A 15868-nucleotide genomic window follows, 5' to 3' on the forward strand; every position below is an offset into this window, starting at 1 on the left:
AGGCCGTAACGCGGACCCGGCCGGCAGCGGCACTGGCGGCGGCGGCGGCGCGGCCGCCGGGCCCCCGCGCGCGTCACGGCGGGGCGCTGCCGGGCCGCCCCCGCGCCGTCCTGCCCGCGCCCCGGAAGGACAAGTGGCTGCCGGGAAGATGGCGGCGGCAGCGGCGGCGGCAGCGGGCGCTCCGGTGTGCGTGCTGGTGCTGGGTATGGCCGGCTCCGGGAAAACAACCTTCGTGCAGGTGAGGGGCGGCGCGGGGGCGGCGGGCGGCGGGCAGCGGCCCCTTTCCCCCAGCGCCGCGCCCGTGGCCAGCGGGGCCTGACGCCTCCTCGTGTCCCCTCAGCGCCTGGCGGCCCAGCTGCACGGGCAGCGCCGCCCGCCGTACCTGATCAACCTGGACCCCGCCGTGCCCGGGCTGCCCTTCCCCGCCAACATCGGTGAGCGCGGCCGCCCGGGCCAGCCCGGCGGAGGGGCGGGGGGGCGGGGTACGCGGGGCGCGCGGCCGGGCTCCTTCTCTGCCCTTCCCGAAGCGCCGCTCGGCCGGGCGGGGGCTGGGCTGCTGCTGAGCCCCTTCCTCTGCCGCCGCTCCAGGTGCGCGCGCTGAGGGCCCGGGGCGCCGCGCCGTCCGCCGCTGCCGTCGGCTGGCGGGGCCCGCTGTGCCGCCGTCCCGGTGGGCTCTTGCCTTGCCGGCCGCGAACGTCTGAACGGCTTGGGTCTGGTCCCCGCCGCCGAACAGCGGTAGCCCGCAGTGCTCCCAAAGCGCTGCCTGCCAGCGCTCCGCAGGACGCGGGTTTTTACAGAACGTGCCCGGACAACAGACCGGACCGTATGTTTGGCTGTTCCAAGGGGCTTAGCGATTGCGAGGTCGGTGAGGGTCCTGGGTCTCCAGCTTCCTAACGCTTCCCAGCCTGCCTCTCCGGAGGGTCAGAAAGGCAGCGTGGATACCAAAGCTGGTTTCCTGCTCTTGGGTGAGTAATTGGAGTGTCTGCTCCGGTGTTGGGTCTCTAACGATACAGCCAGATACAAAATTGTAGCTTGTTAACTGACATTGATCAGCTGGGAAGAAAATGCCACCCAGGAGGCGGCTGCTGCTCAATACCTAAATGGGCGGTGTTTCCTGTAAACTGCGTGGGGTTTCCTAAGAGTGTTGAGAGCGTAGCAGATCTGCTAGAATTTATTAATTCTGCTCTGGAGATTTTTCCCGTTGGCGCGAGATCTGTTACCGAGACAAAAGGAGACTTGCTGGTAAAAGAAGGGCTTTCGCCTCTCCGCACGTGGAGGGAGGAGGGTGCTTTAAAAGTGATGTCCTAAAACGGCTCCTATGTCTTCCTCCTCTAGATATCAGGGACACTGTGAAGTACAAAGAAGTCATGAGACAGTATCCTTTTTCTGTTGGAATAATGACATTGGAAGTCCCAGGTTTTGTGAAAGTAGTCTGTTGCTGCTGCACGCCTATGCTGAAGAGGGCAGGAGGTGTTGGGGCTTGCGGTAATGCCGAATGTTGCGTGGTGATCGGAAGGTTTTGACTATGTACTTCTTGCATGTGAGATTAGAAACGTGTGTTCTACAACAAACCTTTGTTTCTTTGGACACAGACTCATAGAATCACTTAGGCTGGGAAAGACCTTCAAGATCATCAAGTCCAACCATTAAGCCAGCACTGCCAAGCCCACCACTAACCCACGCCTCGAAGTATGACATCTACACACTTTTTGAACGCGATGGTGATTCCACCGCGTCCCTGGGCAGCCCACTGCAGTGCTTGACCACCCTTGTAGTGAAGAATGTTTTCCTAATATCCAACCTAAAACTGCCCTGGCATAACTTGAGGCCGTTCCCTCTTGTTCTGTTGCTTGTTACCTGGGAGAAGAGACCAACCCTTGCTGTCTGCAGCCTTCTTTCAGGTAGTTGTGGAGAGCAATAAGGTTGTGAGCCCTCCCCCCGCCCCCCCCCCCCCCCCCCCCCTTTCTCCAGCAGCCCTAAACAACATAATTAGCGTACAGATCTGTATGCATGGAAAAGGATTTTGAAATCTTCGTCTTTAAGCTGACGCTTGGGGCATCTTTACAACATCCATTCCCGTTACCGTTTAAATTGTGCTAAAAATGCATTTGTGCAAGAAATCTTTTAATTATCTTTTGAAGTGTAAATTCTTCACGTTAAGCGCATCCAGGGCATTGTTAAATTATGAGTCACTGGCTGTGTTGTAAATCTTTTTGGAAAGACAAAGATGGCTTTGATGTGTATACGTACGTATGTTTTCTCTGTCCAGAGCGGTATTGCCTGAATAATGGCGAGGGGAAGCCACGGCACAGCCCCTTTTCCTTTTGTCAGTCACGCGTGTTTGGGCAAGAGAGAGACCGCTTAGGATTTGTTATGCTACTGCATCGCTTGGGAGACTGAATTGCGTGTTAGGGGTATTGTCTTTTGCTGCAAGGTGTCCAGTGTGCATTGTACACGGCCAGCTGTTAGAAGGATTGAAAAAGAAGCCCTCTGAGCTCTGCGTAATCATCTGCTTTCCTAAACGAAGCCTCTAGATACGGGCTGGGCCCAAATGGTGGAATAGTGACCTCTCTCAATCTCTTTGCTACAAGGTTTGATCAGGTAAGAGGCTGTTCCTCTGTGATGCTGTGCTGCGAATACTGTGCTGGGAGGCTGCGGGAGGTTTTGTGTATTTTGGAGTCTCCTGGGAGCACTGTGTGTGGTTAGCCTCCTAATACTTCTTTGGAGTTAGAGTATTCTCCATACAGAACCATGTATTTTACAAAGCAGCCAAAGCGCCCTGGCTTTCATATGGGAGATTTCAGGTTTTCAGCTTTTTTAAAAGTAAAATTTAGAAGCCACGTGTACAGAACGTTCTTCAGTGGTTTGTACGTAACTGTTCTGTTGCACTGTGTTCTCTATCGAGTCTTTCATACAAATGCCCCGATTCTGAAGACGGGAAGCTCACTTGTGGGAAAGGGTTAAGTTTTCCTAGGGTTATTTGATAATTGACTGCTCCCTTAAACCCTAAGTGGGAGCCTGTGCGAGGTGCTGAGACAGTGCACAAAAAAAAAAAGTTTGGGAACAACTGCATTTGTTACCCTGTTTCTTCAGTCAGGTCCTGGAACAGAGACCAAATCAAGGTTGTCTCTGACCTGTGCGGTGTCTGAGCATTTTCCACCGCGCCTCTGTAGGGCATTTTCGCACACTGCAGAGCTTAGAGACTGTGCTCTTTTAATACGTGCATGCAGCTGTGCAAGTTGACGTAGTTTCTGTTAGGAAATGAGGATGAAAGTTTCCTGTTGTGAGCCTAAATACAAAGCGTACTCCTCCTTTTTCAATCAGGTGATGAAGTTTATTGAAAAAAGGCAAAACGCATCAAAGTGAGTATGTTCTACCAAGTCCTGCTTTTCTGGGATCAGTGTGGGAAAACCATGTGAAATCCTAAGAAGATTCTCTGTGTGTTTTCTAGTTGTTTTTCACCCTTGGTATAGATTTTTTTTTTTTTTTTTTGTAGAAAAGGGCACAGAATTAGAATAGATAAACCAGGCATTCTTCAGCTACATTGAAGAAAAGTTTGCTGATTCCAGCTCTGCTATTCACAGCTACCGTTAGACGGTCTTTTTTTTTTTTTTTCCTGGCACCGTTCGAACAGGCGACAGTTAATTCTTCTGAAGAGTTTGCAGGAGTAAGTGTCTGTCAAGTGGGTGCCTTCAGCTTTAGTAGAATCCGAAGAGAGTATGTGCTTCTTAGATACAAGATTCACACAGGAGATAGACAGGTGTGCCTGTAAATCTTGTCACTGTTTGGGAAAAGCTTTTCTGATCTGTAACAGAGTCATCGTGTGATGTGCCGTTGTGTGCTTGTGGCGATCTGGTGAGAATGGGCCCTTGTGCTTAACTGATTTTCCCTTACGGTTTGTTGGGGGTGATTTCTTGCCAGGTATGTCATTATTGACACACCGGGGCAAATTGAGGTGTTCACCTGGTCAGCATCAGGAACCATCATAACTGAGGCCTTGGTAAGTGTTTGCTGTGTGACTTGACAGTGAGGCTGTGTGAAGGAAGTGGTTGTTGAACAGCACGGGCTTCTAACTGAAATACCTTTTACTTTTGTGTTTCCAGGCTTCCTCTTTTCCTTCAGTGGTGGTTTATGTGATGGACACCTCTCGCAGTACTAACCCTGTCACCTTTATGTCCAACATGCTGTATGCCTGCAGGTAAGCAAAGCTGAAAACGCGGTCCGTCTGCTTTGATGGTTGCATCTCTGTGATCCTTAATTTTGGAGGGGAACCACAGGATGATTTGGGTTGGGAGGGACCTTGAAAGACCGTCTGGTCCCTCCTTGCCGCTTCCATGGGCGGGCACATCTTTCACTAGATCAGGTTGCTCGAAGCCCTGGCCAGCCTGCTCTTGAGCACCTCCAACAATGGGGCACCCGCAGCTTTCCCTGGGCAACCCGCTCCAGTGCCTCGCCGTCCCCCATCGCGTAACATTTCTTCCTTTTGTCCAGTCTAAACCCATCCTTTTCCGGTTTGACCCTTGTCCCGTCGCTACAGGCCCTGTCAAAAAGTCTCTCTCTCTCTCTCACAAGCCCCTTTTTATGTACTGAAAGGCCGCAGTAAGGTCTCCCTGAAGCCTTCTCTTCTCCAGGCTGAGCAGCCCCAGCTCTCCCAGCCTGTCCCCCTAGGAGAGGCGTTCCGGCCTTCTGATCGTTTCCCTGGCCCTCCTCCGGACGCAGTGCTCCAACAGGTCCGCGTCTGCCTTGTTCCGCGGGCCCCAGAGCTGGACGCAGCGCTCCAGGCAGGGCACCAGGAGAGTGGAGCAGAGGGGCAGAGGCACCTCCCTCAACTTGCTGGCCACGCTTCCTTTGATGCTGCCCGGGATACGGTTGGCTTTCTGGGCTGCATGTTGCACATTGATGCCTCATATCCTCTTAATCCGCTGTTTTGGTTCTTCTTCGTCTTAGTGATTTTCCCATTGGATACGCAAAATGATTTAGGTGCCAGTGGACATCTGGAGGTCATTGGGTCAAAACTCCCACCAAAAGCATGAAATGATGGAGGAGACCTTAGTGTGGTGAAGGCTAGTTACATTCGATCTGACACATTGTCTGTTGCTTGTAACATCATCGATCTAAGATGTATCAAGATAGGCTAGCTTCAGCTCCTTCTTATTCTAAACACATAATATTGTATTCTAGGGGCTTTTTGAATGTTGTTGATCCTTTCAGTAGTTCTTCAAGGTTTGTTTAGAGCTCAGCATAGCATGGCGTTCTTGATTTATTGTCTCCCTCCTCGTACGTGGATTTATCTGCTCTCTCTCGTGTTAAACCGGGGACTAAATACCTGTGTAAAGACCAGCGTATCTAGAGCTGTCATAATTCATGGTAAATGTTGGTAAAAGGTTGTCAAAAAACCTATCAATCCTATTACCAAGGTCAGAAGCGGTATCACTGTAATAGGAATATGCAGAATGTGTCTTATTGCACGCTGCGTTTTCTGACATGGGTGTCGAGCAGAAAATGATAGAATGTGTACACGGTGAAATTAATACGTAAGCGGATGTTTCGAGATAGTTTTGCTTTGTAGATGTTTTGAGTTCTTTGAATTCATTGCTCAGTTCACAAGTAGTACCTCAGAAGCTAAGGTTTGGGTCAGAATAACTAGAAAATGCCAACAGAGTCAAATACTGGGATCTGAGAGTCATAGAAAATAGTAATCAAAATCAACTGGGTGTGTAGAAGGAGATTTTGCATCTTAGAGGCGTGCACTTGCATCTTGGGGGCAGGGGGAGGGGCGTATTTTGTTCAACTACGGTAAGCAGGATCTGGGTGAAAATTCCATTCTAATTGGTGCGGGGGAAAATAATGATCTTTTGAAGGTCAAATGTGTTCAGTTTTGCACAAGTCTTGTCTGCCTTAACGCGTAACTTGTTTTCTATTCTAGTGAGATTTAAATTAATTTTTAATGTTTTGTGTGTGTCTTCCCCTTCCCCCTGCCCCTTCTTCCAGCATCCTGTACAAGACAAAGCTACCTTTCATTGTTGTCATGAACAAAGTAAGTTAAAAGTATGGTTTCCGTGCCCTAGGGGAACATTGTTCTGCTTAGCTTGCTTTGCTGTAGCGTCTTTGTCTCACTACAGTAATGGGTTTTCCGGAAAAGAGAGGCTGGGAGGGAGCTGCAGGCTGAAACCGGGTCTGAAGGGGGTCTTCAGTCTGGTGTACAAAGGCACAAGAAGGATCAGGGATGAGCAGTTACACCCGAACATTCAAGCTAGAGATGATCCTAACCGTTTGAAAAATGTTTTGCACCTTAACCCTAGGCTATAAGGCCACTTAACTTTGTAACATAAGGGTAAGTTCATTACTGAATCTGCTCTTACAGTCCCCTGCTTCCTCAGAACAATCGCCTTCATCGTTAATTATTTCTACTCAGCAGCAGGCTGATGACTCACAGTGGGAGCTGTGTAACACCTGCCTGTTTTGAGGAAGGAGGCCCATGCATTGTAGCAGGCAAAACTTCACAAAAGGCGTCCTGATCAGTGTCACTACAAATATGCCAGTGTTTGCCAGCAAGCAGAAGCAGATACTTAACTAGCCCAAGGATACAGCTTCGCTGTTGTGTCAGGTACCTGTAGCCTCAAAGGAATGCTTTTGAACTTAAGGGCTAGCTGGCTCTTGAAAGGCAGCAATTTCACATGTTAACAGAATCCCATTCGATTTTTGGTGTGAGTGCTCTTCCTCTTCCCCACAGACATCCTTTGTGTTTAAGGAATCGCTCCCCAACATAGCAGGGTTTGCACGTGCGCGCACAAATATCCCATACGCTTCCTCTGGAAGACCCGTGCTTTGGATGTGAAATTTCACCTCACACCAGCCAAGCAGGATTAGTGTCTGATGTGCTCCGACGGCACGCATCTTCCCAGTGACCCAGACCGTGCCTGTCTTTGATAATGCGCTTGCTTACTTGGCAAGTTTTTGTACACTGTTTTTTTTCCAACTCTGGACAGTAATTTTAGAATAAGCTGTAAAGCTTTTTCTGTAGAAGAAGGCACGAGAGGTAGGGAAAAACATTTTTTGAAAGGCTGGCAGAAATGGGACTTCATCAGTATACGTAAGGAAAGGTGGACCCAAGGCTTAGGATTCGTAACTTTACGCTTCGTTTCGATCTGATGTTTAGCCTTCAGTGAAAAGTAAAGCTAACAGCATCTGAAGAATTTTTAACAAGCATTTTGGAATTGACTCTTGATAAGAATGGAAGAATCTCAAGGAACTGGTAGGTGTGCAGTGGCAAACACATAGATTTAAGGAACGTTACGATTTGCAGAGGAGAAAAAATAATGCCACTTTCTTGTCAACGAGTTGACTTAATGTTATTTATAGGATTTAATCAAGCTAGCTCTAAATAGTCGGGCTTTGACCCTTGATGCATTCAGTTCGGTCTCTAACCCCATAAGTAATCCTAGGCGATGCTTCCTTTACCCGTTTTCCTCCTTCCCATTGGTGCTGGGAAATGAAACGTGTCAGAGTTTTAGATGCCTCATATTGCGATAATAGTGGATACACATGTGGTAAAATATGTTTACAAAACTCTTTAATAATTAGACTGTTTGCATAGCACTCCATGTAAAATTAGAAAGAATTCATCATTATTGCTTCTGAAAATTTTCTCTTCTCCTTCCAGACTGACATAATTGACCACAGTTTTGCGGTAGAATGGATGCAGGACTTTGAGACTTTTCAGGATGCCCTGAATCAAGAGACATCCTATGTCAGTAACCTGACTCGTTCGATGAGTTTAGTGTTGGATGAATTTTACAGTTCACTGAAGGTAGGAATATGCCTTTTTTTACTAACTCGCGTAAAAGCTGGAGAAGGGGAAGCTCGAGGAGGATATTATTGATACACCTGGTGGGAGGATGTGAGGAAGGCAGAAGCAGGCTCTTGCAGTGGTGCCCAGTGAAAGGACAGGGGGCAACAGACATGAAGTGAAACGCAGTAAACTATGCTTACAGAGAAGGGGAAGAAACAATTAATGTAATTTTACTAACTGAGCACTGGAACAGATCGTCCAGGGAAATGATGGAGCCTCCATGCTTGGAGATACTCAAAAGGCACTCAGACGAGATCTTGAGCAACCTGTTGTAGTTAATCCTGCTTTTTGAGTAGAAGAGGTTGGGCTGGACGATCTCCAGCGGTACCTTCCCACCTCAACCGTATTGCCTGCCCCTCTGTAAAAGGGCTTTGCGCTGGCTGCCCTTTTGAACTGGCATCTGTTGATGAGCCTTGCGCTGGGGGTGAGGCTTTGCTGGTGTGAACATCAAGTAACCGTAGTTGCGTGTCACGCTGAGTGGCAGCCTGAATCATTTAATGCCGAATTGTGATTAATCGTCAGGGGAAAGCTAAGAGAGGCTGGCAAGGGGTAACATTCTGTGTCGTAGTGTCTCCCATCTGAGATAATTTTCCTTGTTCTGAGGGTGTCAGGTGCAGCTGGGCAATTCAGTATGTAGGGAGACTTTCAAAAACGAACAAAAAAATGCTGGTGTGCTTGCTGACACAAGAAAAAGTGGGTTTTTTTTTTCCACTTACCAGGTTTTGAGAGGACAAATCCATTTGGTTTCTCTGGAAGCACTGTACCTAGGAGGGTGTTAATGATGCATGCCATAGGCTGCGCTAAAAGGGTTCAGCTAATTGTGGTTTCGTCAGCTTTTACTTGAGAAGGAAGCAAGCCGAGGGCTTTACGGGTATTACACGAAAGGCAATGAAAATAAACTTAAGTGATACCATTTGTATAGGTAATGATAATTTAGCCAAAATAAAAATACTGTAAGTGCCCTATGGGGAGCAATATACAGTCTTTCAAAAGAGATTGTACTGGTGCCGTATACGGGACTAACGTACTTCCTAGTCCTGATTTGCTAATCGACTGTCTGTATACATGTCATATCTTCAGAACAGTAGACTGGAGAACAGGACATACGCAGAGGATTATAGAGCAGAAGGCAGCTTGTACTTAAGGGCAGTGAAAGTATAAATATTAGTATATATTGGCACAGCCCCTGGACTAACGCTTGAAATCCTTTGGACTGCTTGATTGCATGTTTACTGTACTATTGATAAAATGCAAGGTTGTCCTGGAAAAAGTCTTCCGTTTGAAAGTGAGTACTTGAGATGGCTTGCTTATGAAAAAGAGGGAGAATTTTCACTAGAAGATGTGAGCTTCTTAAGGGTCACCAAGTATGGGCTAGTACTAGTCTGATTAAAGGGGTTTTTAGATAATTGGTTTAATAAAAGCAGAACAAATGGCCAGAAGTGCAGTGACAGACAAGTTCAAATTAGAAAGCAGATGTGCATTTTGAACATGCATTGCCGTAGTAACTGATTCAATTCTCCATCTCTTGCGGTTCAGGGAGCTGGATTGAGTCTCGTGGCCTATTTTGCTCTTTAATTCTAGTACGCTGGTATTGCAGCAGTCCTACTAACCACTTAGAAGACTAGGTTCAGCACGAGAACGCGGACTATTAACGGTGAAAGACTTGATCTTCCTTTTGGATTGCCCTATCTTGTTCATTAAGGTTAGGCACTGTATTGCCTTAACCGTGTTTTTTGTGAGGTATTGGGATTGGAGGTACAGGGATGGGTGTGGAGTCAGGCTTTCCGTGGTTTTTTGTCTTTTTTAACTGTTGCTTTTCCCCCTCTCTGCTCTGTGGTAGAACTTGCAAAACAGACAGGAAAACCCAGGTTCCCGAGTCAAATAAGAGGGAGGGAGGGAGGAAGGAAGGAAGGAAAAACCCCCTCAAACACCACCCCCACCCCCTCCAAACAACCCAACCAAACAACCCCAACGCCCAAACAAAAAACTGGAGGTAACCAACATTAATAGCGGGGCGGGGGGGAGCGGGGGAGGGAGAGAGGTCGAAAGTAGGAATGACCAAAGCTGGAAGTATTACTGCACACGCTTGTGCCACTGTGATGATGTCGTGGTTTAACCCCGGCCGGCAACCAAGCACCACGCAGCCACTTGCTCACTCCCCCCCAGACCCGGAGGGGTGGGGAGGAGAATCAGAAAGGAATGTACAACTGGAGGGTTGAGATGAGAACAATTTAATAATTTAAACAGAATCAAGAGGTAAGAACAACAGTAATGACAATAATAATAATCACAGTTAGGATGGAAAGGTGGGGAAAATCCAAAGGAAAAGGGAAGAAACCCCAAGTGATGCACAGCACAACTGCTCCCCACCTGCTGACCGATGCCCAGCCAGTCCTCGAGCAACGATCCCCGCCCCCAGGTTTATATACCAGGCATGACGTCCCATGGTGTGGAATACCTTGTTGGCTGGTTCAGGTCAGCTGCCCTGGCTGTGTCCTTTCCCAGTCTCTTGCGATGCACCAGCTACTAAGAAGAAAATTAACTCCGTCCCAGCTGAAACCAGGACAGACATTAGTGTTCCCTATTGTTTTTTTTTAGTTCAGGTTGTTTGTTTAAGATACTGCTTAGTCTTTCTAGCTCTGATGATCCATCAGTGAACACTTGGCTCTGTTACTCTCCAGTTCTGGTATGTGGTTTTCTTTTGTAGGTGGTCGGTGTTTCTGCCGTGCTCGGCACTGGACTGGATGATTTTTTTGTTCAGCTTTCTAAAGCTGTAGATGAATATGAGAGGTAAGGTGATAACCTTTGGTCCCTGACCCAGTGAATACTTGCTGAAGTTCCTGATTTTGTGAGCCCACTCCTTTGATTTGAAGGACTGTACACTTTTCACAGCCACAGTAGTCTAGGGTTTCTAATAAACTCCAGTGCAAGAGTCAGCGTAAAAAGCAGCAGTCAAAAGGAGCTATTCAGTGGTGAATTTTTGCGCTGAGTGTTCAGTGAAAAAGCAAAAGCTATCTGTGCCAGCAGATCTGTATCTAGGTTTGAATTGTCGTCAGGGAGCTAACACCAGTTTGGCAGACCGAATAGGCGAGCAAGTTGAAAATCAGTTGAGAATTTGCTCCTTGCTGGATTCCTCCCCGTGAAATGCTGCCAGGCTGCTCTGTAACAATAGAAAGGGAATCCGGTAACTTGGATTGCTTGGAAGTACCTAAACCAGGCCATAGACTATTGTTAGAGGGAAGTGTATCACGCTGGATTGGATAGCCAGGGAGGCTGCTACAGCCTCACACTCCCAGGTCTGATTAGTCTGGCCTGGTCATGCCCCCAGGTCTGGTCTCTGCTCACCTGCAAATAGGCCCTTTTATTCCCTTAAGCCTCTCTTGCCCACACGTGTTCCTCCCCAAACCTCCCGAGTGCCTCCCTTTTCCCGCCTTGGGTTCCTCCCCTAAACATCCCATAATAAACCCTCTGCTATCCCCAAATGCTCTTTCCTTGCATCCCATAGTGTGTCCCACACCCCTAGGCAGCCAGACCCCTAGCCTGTGCTCGCAGGGTGATCCAGAGGGCTCCCGATGAGGCACGGTGATGGATTTCACACCTGGACCTGATGGGTGGGGCTGATGGTTCTCCTGGGACAGCCCTGGGAGGGGCTGGGGTAGGGTGTCCCTTCCTCCGAGCCCTTAATTTGGATCCCCTGCCTGCCACCGTGCCCCTGTTCCTCTGGGTTTGTTGAGAGAGGTCTTGGGCGGTTTGGTTGCTCTCCTGTGGTGGGCTGGGAGTATCTGGGCAGGGTATTATTTGTGCTCCCGCCTCGCACCTCCAAATGTGTGTCTCTGCTCTTTGGAGGTGCTGAGGAGTTTTGCCACGTAACCTGACAATTATTCTGGGATACGCTGCCTACATAATGAAACCGCGGTTAAGGGTTTCCCGTAAGCTGCCAGCACGCATTTGCAGCCTGGAAAGGCGACTGTATCCCGGGCAGCATCAAAGGAAGCGTGGCCAGCAAGTTGAGGGAGGTGATTTGTCCCTTTCTGCTCCACTCTCCTGGTGCCCTGCCTGGAGCGCTGCGTCCAGCTCTGGGGCCCGCGGAACAAGGCAGACGCGGACCTGTTGGAGCACGGCGTCCGGAGGAGGGCCAGGGAAACGATCAGAAGGCCGGAACGCCTCTCCTAGGGGGACAGGCTGGGAGAGCTGGGGCTGCTCAGCCTGGAGAAGAGAAGGCCTCGAGGACACCTTACTGCGGCCTCTCAGTATATAACAAGGGCTTGTAAGAGAGACGGAGAGAGACTTTTTGACAGGGCCTGTAGTGACAGGACAAGGGGCGACGGTTTTAAACTGAGAGAGGGCCGATTTAGCCTGGGCGAAAGGAAGAAATGTTACGCGATGGGGGACGGCGAGGCACTGGAGCGGGTTGCCCAGAGAAGCTGCGGGTGCCCCATTGTTGGAGGTGCTCAAGGTGAGGTTGGACGGTGCGGCAAATGAAGAGACGGGACGCAGCTTGATGCAAGCAAACGTCAATTTATTGTACAGAAGCACGAGTTTATATACACTTTCAGAAGCTGCGCGTTTTAAACAGATTGGTTCTTGAAGCTAAGCATTGCATCCTAGGCAATCCCCGATTGGTGGTTAACTACCAGCAATTAACAGCAAGGTGTTACCTTCCCTTGGCGCCATCCGTCCCCCACTCCCCTGTGCTCTGTAAACACGCCTCATCATGTTAATTGTTGTCTAGACAAGCTCGAGCACATTCCCCTCAGCTAACTGATTGCCACGCATGGTCCTAGTTTCCAGCCCGCTCCTGCAGGACGGGGCTTTGAGCAACCTGATCTCGTGAAAGATGTCCCCTGCCACGGCAAGGGAGGTTAGACCAGATGATCTTGGAAGGTCCTTTCCAACCCAGACTATTCCATGATTCTAAGAAGAGGGTATCCGCATCCCCTTTCTCCTTACTTCCTTAAAGAAATGTTTCAGAGGTCCCATCGGGATGCAGTAGTTTGGAAGCCTGTGAACAGTCTTTGTGTATGAGATCCCATTGAACTGTCTCAGGAGGCGCAAGTACTGGCAGAGAAAGTCGTGTCTGTGATGAGAGGAGAGCGACACATCTGCTGATGAGCTGTAGCAGTGAAATGACTCCTCAGTCGAGCTGGTTTAATTTCTTACCCCAGAAGACGGCGTGAGAAAGGTTTGCTATTTCAGTGAAGTATGTTCACTTATTTTGCACCCGTTGGTTTCAGACTCCAAACCTGGATAAAAAGTCCCGTTAGTCTTTCTGAAATGTCTCTCAAACATGAAGCCTAGAGAAAACTTTTTGGGGGTAGAAGCAAGGCTCCACGATGATCCTCACTTAATATAAGTGGTGCATTAGTTCAGCCTGAACGCACTCTTATTTCTCTTTGCAGAGAATATCGTCCAGAATATGAGCGCCTAAGGAAAACACTGGCAAGTATTTTGAACTATTGTACACCTGGGCAGTGTATCTTGGGGTCACTGTTATGTACACAGTTGCTTCCGTGTTGGGAGGGTCTAACAGTTATTCACTACTCATGCTTGTTGCGGAGAAACTGCTGTGCTGAAGCTCGCCGTCTGTCTTTTTTCCCCTGCATTCGGTGGAGCCTATCTCTGAAAAAATAAAGATGTTTTGTAAAACAGAGGTTGCTCAGCGTTTTGGTGCTAATAATTCATTTGGGCAAATGGTGAGAAGATGATTGGGGAAGATTTACATATCTTCCCTTCAGGATGAAGAATAACCTTCCAGATTCATTTGTTGAGGATAGCCGTGTATCTTTCCGCACCAGTGAAGTGCGCTGTTGCAGTACCAAAATCGGTACCGCTGCTCACTTTGAGTTCTGGCTGTCCAAAGGACAGTTGTCTGCCGGCACAACTTCACCGAGTCTGGCTTCCTGATGCTGCTGGAAACGTTCTGGAAGTCCGTTGTGCTGGAGGTTGCTTTCCACCTTTATCCAAAAGTTCTGTGTAACCTTAGTTGTAACGTAAGACCTGCTCACTGACTTCTGCTCTCTGGCTGGGGGACAGGCTGCTGGTATCGGGCGAGAATACTCTTCTGTTGGTGTTTTAAATGCACTGAACATCCCCGTGTAACTTTGTACCTACAGGAGAAAGCTCAAAATAAACAGAAGAGAGAGCAGCTGGAGCACTTGTGGAAGGACATGGGCAGTGTGTGTATGCAGGACAACACACTCGCAGGTACCTTACTAGGAAGATCGAGTTTATTGCAGAAGTTGTCTGCAGAGGCTGCCTTGAGAAGAGACGCAGTGCTTTTCTGTCTTCACAGCAGAAGCGTGAAAGCAGCTTGATGTTAGTAAAGAGGAGTGGGGCTTTAGTTCCTGTGGGGTGGGTCAGGCTTAGCTCTTCTGTGTGTCAGTCAGCGGGGTGAGAAGAAGAAAGGCTGCTGTGTAGATAAAGCAGGGGACACAGTGTAATGAAAGTAATGAAACGCTTTAGCCAAGGTGAGAGAGTCAAATTAGAATGTGAGAAAGCTCTGCTGTTGGTGGAACTGTGGCCTTACGTGAGGGTGACTATGGTGCTGATGCAGCCTGTCATTTGGAATTTCTTTGGAATTCTGAAGCAGCTTTCTGTCCCTTTAAAGTAGGTGTTAATTGCTGTGTTTCTGTGCAAACACAAATTGTCAGGGCACAAGCGACCTGACTTGTTAGCGTGCCCTTTTGTGTATAGCCCTTTCTGTTTCCTTTGAGGGTCTGACGATGCTTCTGCAATGGGTCCCTCTGAGCTGATCCTAACACGAGGAACCCTTGATGAAGAAGACGAGGGGGAGAGCGATACCGATGACATTGACCGTGAAGGTAAGGGAATCGGGGATCTGGTCCGCTCTGAAAGCTGCCTGCCGGTCTAGTCAGGAAATACCCTCTGTATTTCATTAACTGGCGTGCCTGTCAGGAGGGCCTAGAGAACAAGCAGACGCTGTCGCCTAAATACAGGCGTCTGAATCTGTAGCAGAAGCCCAGCTGCAGTGCTTCGTCCAGCGCTGTCGCACTCTGGCCTTTGTGCAAGTTCAGTTGTAAGTTTTCTGTTTGAGTAATTATTTTTAATAGGTGCGTAACATTCATAAACCAGATAACTTGTTACGCTTGGAGCATGCGGTGACCTCTGAAACTGATTAACGCGCAGTGTGTTCCATCATCTCTTTGGCCTTACAGATTCTGCCCCGGGCTCTCTTCCCTTTTCCTGTGACTCTTGGTCTTGCAGCGTTCTTCTAAGTTCTTACATTGTGTCATTTGTCTCTGATACAGCTCAGGGACTTTGTCTTTGTTCTTCCCCCGTTCCGCTGATCTTCAGGATCACTTGTTTCTTTTGCCTTGTAATGAAGTTGAAATACACGTTGCTCTGACTAGCCTAACTCTAACTTTCTTCAGTAACACAAGTAGAACAAGTGCCGAAATAGCGCTGAACTGTGGATTTTTTTTTCTGCCCCAGTTACTGAGGAGAGTCATGAAGAACCAGCCTTCAGAAACTTTATGCAAGAGACGCGGATGAAATACCAGAGAAGCAGCAAGGCGAATGAGTGAGACCTTCAGAAGCAGGGGGTTCGGAATCCCTTGTAATGGACTTACAAGTAAAAGAACAGTGTAAAGGAACTTGCGTGGGACCACGCATGGAGTCATCTATCTGTGAACAGCTTCCTCTGATGTATTTATATCTTTCTTCCCGTGTTGGTCGTATGAGTTGAACGTCTTGTATCCAACTGACTGCACCTTTGGCCACGTGCCAGTGTGACTTCCTGAATACGAAGGAACCAGACAGGCGCTTCCTTTTGCTCCAAATCCTTCACCTGTGCCTGTTGAGAGCCTGGATTTTGAGCTCTGGCAGCATCAGCATCTGTAGAGCACTTCCTGGTCTCCAAACGTGCATTCTGTTCACCTTGTGCAGACAGGTGTCTGCTGCAGCCAGGACACAAGCGAACTCTCTGCTGCATGAAACTTCATCAATCTAGTGTTTGGTGTCTTGGTTTTAATTAAATATATTTTATGTACTAACAAA

General features: G+C 48.5%; 1 protein-coding gene across 6 annotated transcripts; it reads left to right on the forward strand.

Annotated features, from left to right (window-relative positions):
• Positions 1-82: 82 nt before the first annotated feature.
• On the forward strand, positions 83-15868 carry LOC106112960 (GPN-loop GTPase 1-like). 6 transcript variants are annotated; one of them, XM_055811212.1, is made up of 14 exons: positions 83-238; positions 341-434; positions 1336-1375; positions 2535-2601; positions 3325-3362; positions 3922-4000; positions 4104-4198; positions 5992-6037; positions 7664-7810; positions 10560-10642; positions 13252-13291; positions 13966-14056; positions 14566-14673; positions 15305-15868. In XM_055811212.1, the coding sequence occupies exons 1-14, from the start codon at positions 149-151 to the stop codon at positions 15394-15396; spliced, it is 1110 nt and encodes a 369-aa protein (XP_055667187.1). In that variant the 5' UTR covers positions 83-148; the 3' UTR covers positions 15397-15868. The 6 variants fall into 6 exon arrangements, with proteins under 6 accessions (XP_055667187.1, XP_055667192.1, XP_055667191.1 ...); XM_055811217.1 differs by lacking the exon at positions 341-434 and having other exon boundaries at positions 134-238; XM_055811216.1 differs by lacking the exons at positions 83-238; positions 1336-1375 and adding an exon at positions 1593-1901 and having other exon boundaries at positions 2435-2601.

The sequence above is a fragment of the Falco peregrinus genome, chromosome 7 (assembly GCF_023634155.1).
Source record: "Falco peregrinus isolate bFalPer1 chromosome 7, bFalPer1.pri, whole genome shotgun sequence".
Taxonomy (NCBI): Eukaryota; Metazoa; Chordata; class Aves; order Falconiformes; family Falconidae; genus Falco; species Falco peregrinus.